Source organism: Chroicocephalus ridibundus, chromosome 7 (genome assembly GCF_963924245.1).
Source record: "Chroicocephalus ridibundus chromosome 7, bChrRid1.1, whole genome shotgun sequence".
NCBI classification, from domain to species: Eukaryota; Metazoa; Chordata; class Aves; order Charadriiformes; family Laridae; genus Chroicocephalus; species Chroicocephalus ridibundus.
This window is the reverse complement of record NC_086290.1, coordinates 34,099,153-34,111,810: the sequence shown is the minus strand read 5'-3', so window position 1 is coordinate 34,111,810 and position 12,658 is coordinate 34,099,153. Positions and strand designations below refer to the sequence as shown.

Genomic DNA, 12,658 nt, shown 5'->3' with positions numbered 1-12,658 from the left:
TGTTTACTTCTGCAAGTCTGCTGCTCTATCAGATTTGGGATTAAAGTGTTAAAAACCTTATGAAGAAGTTTTAATTTTATTGCTTTTGAGAGCATGAGCTTTTTATTAACATAATTTCTACACATGCATGAAGTCCACAGCTATGGTGTAAGCCTCTATATTCTGTGTCTCTAGCTATCCAAAGGTATCAGAGTGACATCTCTTCGCTTTTTCAAACCATGTAAGGCTGAAAGCTGATACATCCATTATCAGTCCTGCACAGACACATCTGAGGGTTGTTGGTTTGTAAATAAACATTTAAATCTCTAAAGCCCACTTGAAGAATCATTAAGACTTAAGTAAAAACGCATTCATGCTTTTAATCAATCTATAAAAGGGTGCAAGAAGACAGCTTCTGAATCCTGTGAAAGCTTCATATTAAAAGATGAATAATAAAACTTTAAACATGCAGGTGATCATTCTAAAAGCAACTGTGCTCACGGGAACTTCAAAAAACACACCAAGTCCTACTGGTCAACTTCTGGACCATGAGTTCATCTCCTACTATTAACGTGAACTATGAATTCACCGACTGCTATCTACTACTATCATTATCAGTTTCATCCTGTTATACTGAAGCTGCACATTTGTTAGCTTGTGTAATGAAGTAAAAGCAGCACTGAAAGAGCCTCAAAACGCTGAATCTTGTTTCAAAATTATTACCAATAGTAGCTATTATCATATAAAAAAAAAAAACAATGAAAAAAGACCAGGAGAAAAAACCTATGTGTTTTTTTTTTAAATACATGGCAGACCACAAAAAGGCATCAGAGGCTGGTGCCTTCCCCTGCTGCCGCACTGCTGCACCTGGGTGCTTGCTTTGAGGCACCAGAACCGCCGGCACAATGGAAGACAGTTTCTCATTGTGCAATTGGCCTTCAGCTGACGAAGAGTTAAAGATGAGACACAAACCCACAGAAAGACATACATTTTCTGTTAGGACTGTCACGGACAATAAATATCATGTACTCTGACACATCCAAAAAAAAGGAAACCAAGCACGCTGCAATTCCTGCATCAGAAAGATTGTGGCTGGTTTTTAAGGTTCAAGTCTGACCTTTGTTTTCCAACATGGCTTTTTGTATTTTGCCTCATTACAGCATTCATATTCTATCAGATATTCCTTTCAGAGGGTTTCAGCGGATGCCAGCAGCTGGGAAGCTCAGCCAGCAGCCAAACAATGCCCGAGTTCAGAAGCGAGCCCAGGATTCCTGCCTCCAGGCTTGGCAAGCGCTGGGACTGTTACGGAGGTGATTCAAGTCCATCAGTCTCTGGAAGACAGCCACCCTCTGTCTCTTTTACAACCCCTCCCCTCACCCCCAGCAGCCAATTCGGTCTGCAGTTGGGCTCACTGTTAACTGCGTATTAGGAGGATAAAAGTATACAGGGAGGTCCAAAATGGAAAGCCAAGAATAATGGTGCAGTTGAAAACACAGTCATGCCTCAGCTGCATTCCTGATAGTTACTGCTGCTCCTTTGTAAGATAGCAACGGAAGAAGTACAACATGATGCCAGAAGATTTCCAGTTGTCAAGTCGAAGAAATATGGGCTAACCCTCCTTTTTGCATGAATTAAATGTATTAACAGAAAACCTAATGGATGCCTTGAAATGCAATTAACCAAAACAAACTACGTGGTAATACGTGTTGGATCACATCCACATCCACTCCCTTCTGGCACACGCACAGCCTGCACACATCCATATGCATTTATTCCTCTTTATTTCACCACTTGAAGATGATGTGGCCACTGTAGACCACTGTGGATTCTATCCCACTTCAGTCCTGGTCACCCACTCCAGCTGACGGTTGCTCAATATGACTTGCTATGGAAACGTAAGGCATTTTGCAGGGCAAAAATCAACCACATTATGGCTCAAAAGCAGCTATAACTAACACGTAAAAGCTGGCCTCCAGCTGCGATGCTGAAGGCCTTGCATACAGAAAATGCTTTCCCTGTTTGTGTCACCGTGCTATGTCCTACGGTTCTCAATGGTTTGATTTTCCCCTCAGCATGTAGTTTACGTGCAAAAGCAGAGTAATCAAATCTTACTCACTTCACTTCTTGAAGCAACTGCTCGATGGAGAGGAGTCAGCCACATATTGTCCTTGGCATTAACACGAGCGCCTGCAAACAAACAGCAGAGGTTACATCCATGCCTTGGGTGCCGCAGCGAAAGCCTTGCCCAGCTGTTTCCTAGTAACAAGAGCTGAGCCGTATGTGGTACCCTCAGCGCTTCCCACGACTCGCTGGGCACCCTGTTCACCTTGGAAATGCATTTCCAGACCCTGGATAGATAGGAGCTGAAGTGTGATTCAGAAAGAAAGGAACTGGACAGGTCCGACTATTATCAGGAATAGCTTTGTTTACAGGACACAAGAGAAGCAAGATTTGTTGTAGGGGATTACGTATGTATGTATGTATGTACATGTATGTCTATGTAGATGCATTTTTTTTTAGTTCAACTGATACAGCTGGGGGGAAAAAGCAAGCCTTTGCTCAGAGCTCTGCTGCTGTCTGCAGACATCATGAAGGGAACGAGCCCGAACAACCGTCTCTTGTTTCCAGCTCCACCAGGCAGACCGCTAAAAGATGTAAATGCTTCCCTGCTTCACAGATCTTGCTGGGATGAAGAAAACAGGACTGGGAAATGCTCAGGTTGAGGAAGAAATTGGGCACTTAACTCCCTCAGCTTCTGTGGGTGTTATTCAGCAAACATCAGAAGAAGAGGGATGAAGGAGACTATCCGTTTGCCTCCTGTGCGGTTCAGCGCTGATGTGCACTCCGACAAAGAGGATGGGTTTGGGGTGGCTTGCCAGAATAAAGGATAAAGAAGGATATTTAACAACTACAGCGGTGCTGGCTGACTGCAGACAAAAAAAAAAAAAAAAAAAACCAAAATAAAAAACCAAACAGGATCCTGTACATTTGTGTGATAAAACAGATTTGTTTGAAAGAAATATTAAAGCTATTCACCAATGTGATACCCTCAAAAGGAAATCTAGTGAAAAGTACTAGAGAAACTAATTTTAAAAAGAGCTTAACCTGAAAATGTTGTACCTCTCAGGTCTGAGGTAGCAGTACTGGTCTGAGAAGACTGGCACATGCAGAAAAATTCGAGAGAAGCACAAGTGTCATGCACATAGCCTGGATGAGCCTCTAAACTTCATGAACAAAGGGATTCATAAGCTTCATTTTGCATCGTAACTTAAGTGCATACAAAAGCTCACAATTAATAAATCACACTCTCTGAATCAGAAGTACTTTCCGAGAGCCATTTCTCAAGAATATTAAGGTGCTTGCCTCTGAATCAGTGATTACTGGGAATTGTGCTAGATAATCAGAGAAGAAACAAGTTTTTTCATATTTCCATAAGTTGGGATATAATTTTTTGACTGCAAGAGAAAGAAAGCCACTTTCATAACTGCTGTAACAATTAGAGGTAATCCGCCGAACTCAAGAACTCAACTCAGAACCTAGTACCTGCTGGTACAACCTGCCCTCTGGAAAAACTCTTTAGAAAAGACAACAATTTCAAAGGGTTTTTCTAATGAACCTGTCTAAGCAAGGAAGCTGTTAAGCTTCTTTTGTCTTCATGAGAAGGCCATTACGGTTGATGTAGGTTAGTATCCTGCCCTTTGCCTACACTGCCCTAGGCTCTAGAGACACTGAGGGCAACAACCCCATCCACCTGACAGGCAGGACTCCAAGGCACCTTATGTTGTTATACTGTTTTGGCCTGATAGAGGTCATGAGGATGCAAAACACCTAGATGACTTCCTAATGATTGGCACAAAATACCTCTTTTAGGGTTTAGAAATTTATTTTGTATTTGCCTTGGCTTTTTGCCGTATGTTCTTACCTAAGGTTTCTTTTGGCTTATTTCCACCCATTCAGTAACTCCTACAAGCAGATGGTTGCAAATCGGAAAGGCTAATGTGTGGAGTAGCAGAGTGTGACAAACATCATTCCTCAGTATTCAACAACTCCAGTGGCATTGGTGAATATGAAGACGATTAGAAAACCTCGGGAAGTGTCTCCATCAGTAGCTATTCATGCCTTTCACTGATCCACTTACCCTTTGAGAAACTGGAATAGTTGCCAAGAAAACAGCTAAAGAAAATCATATAAGCAAAACAATACCAGTATAAATAAAATAACACACAGCATGCTATCAGCCTTTTCTTCCTCAGCTGCTTTCCACATCCCTTTACCTCTTTGTGCTTTGGAGCTCCTTTATGTGACAAAGTGAAATTGCTCTTACATATCTATTTCAACGCATCAGCCGAATGTGTTTGTGATTTCTGTTTTTAAAGCGCTGTGCAATTCAGCTGTTGCCTGTTACAGGAGCCGCTGTTGTCCATTTACTGAGGTGCACATTTTCTGAAGCGACATTTCAAAATGTTTCCCTCCATACTGCCCATTTCCTTCATCAAAATTCAGATTCCGGGTTCCCAGCAGTTCCTTGCCGGCAATGGTTAATGACAATGAAAAAACTTCACCAGCACTGATGCACTCCTTCAGGGACAGAAAATATCTGCCATTTTAAAGCAGATCAAGTGGAGGGCACCCGGGGAGCAATGCTCCTGTTTTCAAAGGTGTCCCCTACATTTCACGAATTTGAGCGTCCATCCTGTGACAGCCTGGGACAGCTCTTTGAAAGCACTGAGTAACGCAGAAATCCAACTCTAAAGACTAAGTGCTCTACAACATGCTAATGCACCTAAAATGAACTGTGTCCAAAAATCAGAAGCTTAAGTTTTCAAGTCCATCCCACAACACTTCCTCAAAGTCACACAGAAATTCAGAGTCCCTCTCTTCACTCTGGACCAAGTACCTTAACTCTGTTTCAATGCACTTCCTACAAGACTCCATGAATTAATCTGTGTATTTCTTGGGACAAAGAGGGCTGATAACACACTCAAATTGGTGTATATGATGTCCTTCATAGTACAATCTTCCTTGGAAAGATAAGCTGCTTTAAAGATTTCCCTTAAAATCCTTTCAGGTAGCCACAGCACGCACCCACACCACAAAATATCCACTTAAAAAAAACTCTCTCCAGAGAAAAGCCTTTTCTCAGCCCCATCCTCTGCACTCTGCCTTCGAGAGGGCTCGTACCCATGGGCCTGAAGGAAAGACTCGGCTGTTGGATTTGCTCTGCGAGGCTGAAGTAGACAACATAACATATAACATTACGGATAAAATCAACAGAGAGGAAACTTTCTGTAATCCACTCTTCTTTAATATGGCTCTTTTGTAATCTTTGCCATCTTTCACTCTCAAATATTTCTGCCAAAAGAGGAAATAAATCTGAAATTGCCTCTGTTCTTCGAGATCTGAAATAAACAACTCAATGCTGGCTTTTGGGAATAAAGTTAACATCTCTTTATCCTAACCAAAGTACAATTTTCCACCCAGCACATCTGCCAAATCCACAGGTCTCCAATAAATCTAGATTCTTCAGTCTAACTCTCTGAAATTAGGGATGGCCAACTCTACTTTTTAACCTATTAATGACATCATTAACGTGCACCTTTCCAATTCCTGCTCTGAGACACAGCAACGGACACCCAAAAATATAGGGAATGTCCCATGTCCCGCCCCACCGCGACACACAGTACAAAGCAAAGATCAGCACGAATAGTGCTAGATGTGAACACGTGAACTGAAGAGCCTGGGAACACCTACGTGGCAGAAACAGGAGGTTAGGCAGGATCTCCTCAGAGGCAAGTCCAAGTCACTTGCCTGGGGATCCCATCAGGTGAGAGCACACAGGTCCTGGGTCACTCATTAAGGTGAGAGGACATAGCCCTGGGACATCCTCCAAACTTTCACCCAAAGGGGATACTCTTAATCCCCAAGGACAGGAGTCTCAAAGCCATGAGAAAGGCAGAGAGAAGGCTGCCTCTCCAACCCGCCTATTCTTTAGCCTGCCATAAAAGAGGAAGCCTTGAGTGTTTGTTTAGGTTACACAGCGCCTTCCCCTGCTGCCTACACAACAGGGATGGCCCAGAACCTGCTGTGCATGTGACAATCTTGCTTCCAAATCTGTGTGGCAGAGCTTACCAGGAACCCTTCCAAAGCATGCTGGGCTTTGTTCCTTTCCTCTGCTATTGTGCATTTTATGAAGGATGGATGTCAATATTGCATGCGCACCCCCAGTGCATAAACTTCTTGCCAAGAAGCTCAGAGCCTTCTGAAATAGTAAGGGATGATAATATTGCCAAGATCGCAAGCTTCCGGGTAGGGAACAAGGGGTGAAGGACTGAACTCAAACATAATGCTCTTGGGCACCAGCTCAAAGCCCAGGAAGGGGAGAGACACCAGCACAAATGCAAATGGAGCCTGTATTTGCCCAGGCAGTTCTTCTTGCACATCCATGACTCTGTCATCATACAGACATTCATTTACGTGAGATGGTTTATCCTGGTCCTTCTCCTTCTTGACAGAAAGGAGGTGAAGGAGAAGTGCTCAAAACTCCATGCTTTCACGTAGCCTAGAAAAACAAACCCACACAGCACATTTCCCCAGTTCGAAACATATGATTATGGATCAGACCTTTGAGCTGGTGTAAATGTACCTAGCTCTGACTTCTAATGGGCCGGGATGATTCATACCCATTGAGGGATCTGGCACTCTCTCTCCTGTATCAATTCCAAACAGACTCCATTTCAGTGGCTACCTAGAAAGCCATTTCTGGTCTGTCTCCAACCACCCGGGCAGAAGTTTTATTCATTAGACGCTACGTTCATTTGTGTTGCCACCAGTTCACGGGCCACGAACCTCAGAATGTGCACACCTCATTTAATTTCTCTCCTGAGCCCTGTACAAAATGCGATGGGTTGCTACTCCTCCTAATTTCTGCTCATTCTGAGAATATTATTGTTTAATGCCAACAGCAAATATTTTTGTGCTTTCTCTCTGTGAAAATACCCTCTCATTTTAAGTCAGACAACAGATGTTTTCCGCTTATGTAACTGAATTTTATGATCGGATTAATCTTTTATGAAACACTTTTACTAATACAGTTTACTGAATGAAGAGGTGAAGCAAAGGGAAGATGCTGCTCTTGTCTTTGGAGCCTAGCTCACGGAAAGATCACAATAACAAAGAGGTGTTTATAGTAACTTATAAATTTGCTTCTCCAAACCTCATAAAACTCCAGACTTGCTCCTGGATGCAAGTACTGATGCTCACCATGAGTAATGATACTTCAGAGATTAAAGGACAGTGAACAGGTAGAACATGCAACAGAAGATTAACGTTGACTCATGCTGAGCTATTTGGGAAAGATCCACACAGTTCCTGCAGACTGAACCCCAGCACAGTCCCACTGACATGACATCCAATTTTTAAAAGCCCACACTATAAGCTTTTCACACTCATTTGGATATATAAAAAAACCCTGAGATATATCACCTGCATTTTATCTGTTGCCCAGACAAACACTATAGCCCGTGGATGACCATTTGGCAGCGAGGTGCTGGGACTAAGCATCCCAGAAGAACACAAGAAAGTCTCCTTCCCTCATTAGGAACATGACAGAAAACAAGGAATGTTCACCGAGACATTTCTTGATGATGTCAGGATTCAGGGCAGAAATGGGCAGAACAGTTTCACCTTTCCCTTTATGTGGATATTGCCTGTGTTGTTACTTGCAAAACTTGAAAAAAAGGCATTGCTCCTGCAATCTTCTGACGCCACAATGGAACAACAGTATGTGACAATCAACACACACAGCAAGAACACATGCACAGACGAAGCGTATTAACTCTTATCTCCCAGCGAAGAAAAGCATACTGAAAACCCACCCAAGCATAACCTGCCAGCGGAGGAATGTTCATTTAAATTGTTCTGCTGGCATCAGGGTTAGAGCAGAAAGATCTGAGGTATGACGTATGTCCAACTAGTTAGCCTCATTAAGGAATGAGATAACTCAAAACGCTCACAAAAATGTACAGAGGAAACACATAGCTACAGCAAACTGAATTCTCATTTTCTGCCTTCTCCAGGTGTGGTTAGCCCGGTAATCCAAAAAAGTACGTCTGTGTGGTCTGCACGCGCCCATTAGCAGCCTGATCTAACTCTGAAATTGGCTGGTGCTCCAAGCAGGGGGCTGGATCAGGTAACCTCTAGAAATCCCTTCCAGCCTGAATTATTCTAGGATTTAAGGTTGGAAATTAGAAGGTGCCTCATAATCACAGGATTAATAGTTCTGAAATAACTTTCTTAAAAAAGCATGCAACTCATTTGAAGAGGCAATCTAATAATTTGTGAAACCAATCATACAGCAAGATTGCTTGTAAAGTGTTAGATGTTTGTACCATAAGGTTCCTTTCAATCTCACATTCTTAAACCACTGTAAGCTTTACCCTTAGAGTTCTCCAGTTTGGAAAAACACTGCCTTTGAAATCTGCAAGCATATCTAGGAGTTTGCCATGAATTATGTGTACTTCTTGAGAGACATCTGCTTCATGCTTTGTTCTGACATATTTTGATCATGTTTTTTGTCACTACAACAGTTTGGAAATATTTTTTTATTTTTTCTCACAGTGCTTCTGAAAAGGTAGGTTAGCATTATATTCCTACTTTGAGCTGGGAAAAAAAAATCCAGGGAAAGTTATATTAGCAGAGTCAGCATAAGGGATTAAAATGGTTCTTAGTCCAATGTTAAGGCTGTACTTCAGTCTTTATGTCACAGCCACGCGCAACAAATAGAACTATTTTGAGCACCTATGTCCAAACCTCTATCAGGCTCCCTGTATATACATATGAACTCTTGCTTTTGTTCATGATTTCTCATTCTCAGACATTTGATGACAACATACAGAATGAGCTTTTTGGCAGTGCCCCAACAAAGCATTTGATCTAATATATGAAGAGATTTATGCTTTTTAAGGGAGAACGTAAGCATTTACAAATAATAATATGCTTTGGGTTTGACTAAAGTATCTTAAGATAGTGTACAAATATAAAATGTATATTGTGTGTGCACACATACATATATAGATAGATACACACATACCTCTCTACCCTACGAACATATAATGTTTAGACAAACTTCTTTTTTTTAACAAATTTCTCTTTTTTTAGGGACTACCAACAAAAAGATCATACATTTCAGAAATATATTTGTTAGTTATATCAGTTCCAAAAAATACAAGTTGTTCTAACTCTGATTTGCAAGTTCTTGACTTTACATTTGTTTATTAGATACATCCTACAGCACAGTTTCTGTTCTCCAAATCAACCTCCCGACTCTTAGAATCAAGTTTCTAATGTAAATACCACTTACAATTAATTCAAACTCATTCATAACTTTTTTGCTATTATTCCATAATAATTTTTGCTTAACAGGAATTCTTGGCTTGTACTCCAGGATGTGAGCCCACATTTCAAATATGTACTTCAGCAAGTTTCTAAATCTACAAATATTGTCCGTTTGAATGCTTTAGAAGTTTTTGCTTTGTTTATTAATTCCACTCAGTCACAGTGCATGTTTTATAATTGTATCACCAAATTTAGATATATTTTCTAAGCTTGAAACAACTGCAACCAACTCTATGAAACTCAGAAACAGGCACTACCCAGAGCTCACTCATATATGCTTCACTGGGTATTCCTTGGAGTTTTAAAATTAGCTAATTTACTAGTTAAAAACAGCGAGGGACACTACCTTACCTGACAAAATGAGAAGCTCAATGATGTCTGCATCCCCCAGGAATGATGCAACGTGAAGAGGAGTTCGTTTCTCAGCGTCCTACAGAACCAGAGATTGTCCAGTTATAAAAGACAGTCAATAACAGCAAGCGTTAGTGTTAAAGAGCAATGCATTTGTATATAGTGTTTATTTTCCTATGTGTATTTCTGTTTACAGTTAGAAACGCAATCTCAACCGGTGAAAGAACAAAATCCGTGCTCTTGAACAACACACTTCCTCCCAATAATCCTCAACCTTTTTATCCCTTGGTTCTACCAGACCTTGCAGAGATATTATCTTTGCTCTGCTATCCTGTTTACCGGTAGATCAAATCAAATCTAAAATGAGGAAAGACATCATCCTTGGGTCTCTTTCGGAAACGTTTTTCCACTCTTAAGTATTGCAGCGACATAATTCAGGTGCTTCAGTTTGCACCAACAACGTAACACCAGACCCTCCAGAGGGTATCTCTGGGGAATGGTGTGCAATCACACACAAGGAGAAGATGCAATCCTCTTGGTCTACAAAGGTTCTTGCACACCATTTAGCCTGGTTGTCTACGACAGCCCAAAATGGGCTTGTACACCTTGATTGACCTTTAAACACAAACAAAGAAAATATTACCATTTAGGCCTGTGTCTTCAAACTTAGAAGAATTGCTAATAATGACATACACAACTTCTGAAATAGATCTACTTTTATTTGATTTCTGTAATTTTCAACCTTAGGGAGTCACATTTCCAAGATTTTCTTTTCTAACTTCAAGGGGTATAAATACAATGTTTACAAAAAACCCTTTCTTTTATTGTTTGATTCAGATGATTCTAGAACACAGGCCTTTAAAAGAAACTGCTAAACGTTATAATATGGGCAACAGAAATTACAAGAACTGCTAATACCATTAATCGTGCTATTGGACCCCTGTTTCTAGTCCCAAACGTATTTCATTTTAGTTTCTTAACCACTAATACAAAAGAAGTTCTAAGAGACTTATCAGTCAAACTTATCAAATTACAACCTACCAGCATTAAATACCGTAAGCTGGTAACAGATTCAACACCTCCTGCAAACGATACCAACACAGAAACCCTACCAGTATTTACACTCTCTCCCTGAGACAAATCTCTGAGCCTGTCAAGTAAAATATCACTTTTAACATGCCCAAGAGGTCATCAACTGCAAGCTATTTTGGACTATCTTCAAAGCATGCTATAAATGTGGACAAATCAGTGCGGCAGAACCATTTGTCGTGTGAATGCTGAAGATTGTTTTCCAGCACTGAGAGGCACAGAGCCACTAGTCACCAGAAAAAGCTACGTTTAATTTTTATATTTGTATGTTTTTTTCAAACATACATGATGTATGTAGTCCTCGAAATCTTACATATTGGGCATGCACATAAAACACTCAAAAAACAGATTACATGACACCCTGCTTGTCACAGGTCAGAGGGAAAAATATCTTACAGAACTTCACCTCCTCACACGGTAGGCAAATTAAAACAATATTAATCAGTGTCTGCCCAGCAGTGTTCGCTCAGGAGCCGAAATCACAAGCTGGATTCTCTCATATGCTCAGTTCCTAAAACATAATCCACCACAGACTAGCTTTTACAGGCTACATGAGTGCATACGAGACCTTTTATAAGTATTGCTTCATATTACCTATCCTGAGGCTATCCGGGGCAAAAAATACGCTAAGACTGATCAAACATTTGTACAAAAATAGAATCAGTTTTATTTCCTTTTTTTAGCTTGTTCATTTTAATGCATGAATTTCTTTTTAGCACAAAGTAGTATTTGTAATAGCTATTGTACCTGTCAGTGATAAACTTTGCGGCAGCTTCTTGTAGCACAGCCAAGTTCGGCAACAGAACAGAGTAGTTTGAAGTTGAATGCTAACGACACGAGACCAACCAATTTTCAACATCAAGGAACAAAGGCTATTCAGTGCTTTGGCGATTATCAGCAATATTTTATGCTAAACTGTAAGCCTGATGGAAATTTGATAATTGAGGAAGGAAAGGACATGAGACAAAAAAGTAGAACTTTTATCCTTCTGTAACAGGAATAACTCTCTGTAAGTACTCTCAGCTTTCACTTTTTAAAATCAATGCTAAATCCTATCAAATTAAGGGAGAATCAAGTCCTCAGATAAAGATGGTTTAGTCGTGCAACTGAATTCAAGCTTAATTTCTTCAAGAGGAAAAAAAACCCTAAAATTTCTCCATTTATCACAACCAGGCACAAATCAGAGTTCACCCTCACATGAACTAGCTGATGATAAAACCTGATGCGTGATATAGAAAATCAAAAACACACGAAAGAGCCCTCCAGGCAAGGTTTTCGGGAGTGTGGTGGGGAGAAGTCCGCACGCAACGCCTGTAGCTGAGCGAGCAGTTGAGCAACTCAACGGAGGAACATCTTCAAGTTCCTGTTTATGCTCTGCACAAGCCCAACACCGAGAGAGGGGAACCGGGGCATCCAACCGCACTCCTTGCCTCCTCCTCAGAGCTGTGTACCGCTTCAACACGACTTAAACGGCTCACTGGCTTTGTCTCTGGCCCATCCACTAACGTCTATTCAGCTACAGATGTCCTTGTGGCATGATGGTGGTAGGAGCAGTACAAATAAGTACATTAATAACGATCTAAAAACTGAAGGCTACCAACAGAGAGAGAGGAATAAAAAGAAAATTTGTCATTTCAGGGAAAGGTCTGGCAGTACCCCAAACCCAAACATACATTATCAAGGCAAGGAAAGGAGGTGGGAGGAAGAAATGATAACAGGATTACAAATAGCATTACGACAAATAATCAGACCTGCCTCAAGTACAATTCTCAGAGGAACAAAAGGTCAGTAAGAGACAGCAGATAAGCTAAACAATGGCTAGAAAATCATGCTGAGATAAACACTC

The 12,658-nt window shown here is 40.9% G+C and overlaps 1 protein-coding gene across 11 annotated transcripts in view; it reads right to left on the bottom strand.

Moving 5' to 3' along the window:
• The window catches only part of ANKRD44 (ankyrin repeat domain 44), a 145,586-nt gene that overhangs the window by 61,964 nt on the left and 70,964 nt on the right, over positions 1–12,658 (bottom strand). For all 11 annotated transcript variants that reach the window (XM_063342502.1, XM_063342510.1, XM_063342503.1 and 8 more), the window contains exons 3-4: positions 9,724–9,802; positions 2,096–2,166 (exon numbers count right to left, since the gene is read on the bottom strand). In XM_063342502.1, the coding sequence (XP_063198572.1) occupies positions 2,096–2,166; positions 9,724–9,802 (150 nt within the window). The remainder of the gene's footprint in view (positions 1–2,095; positions 2,167–9,723; positions 9,803–12,658) is intronic.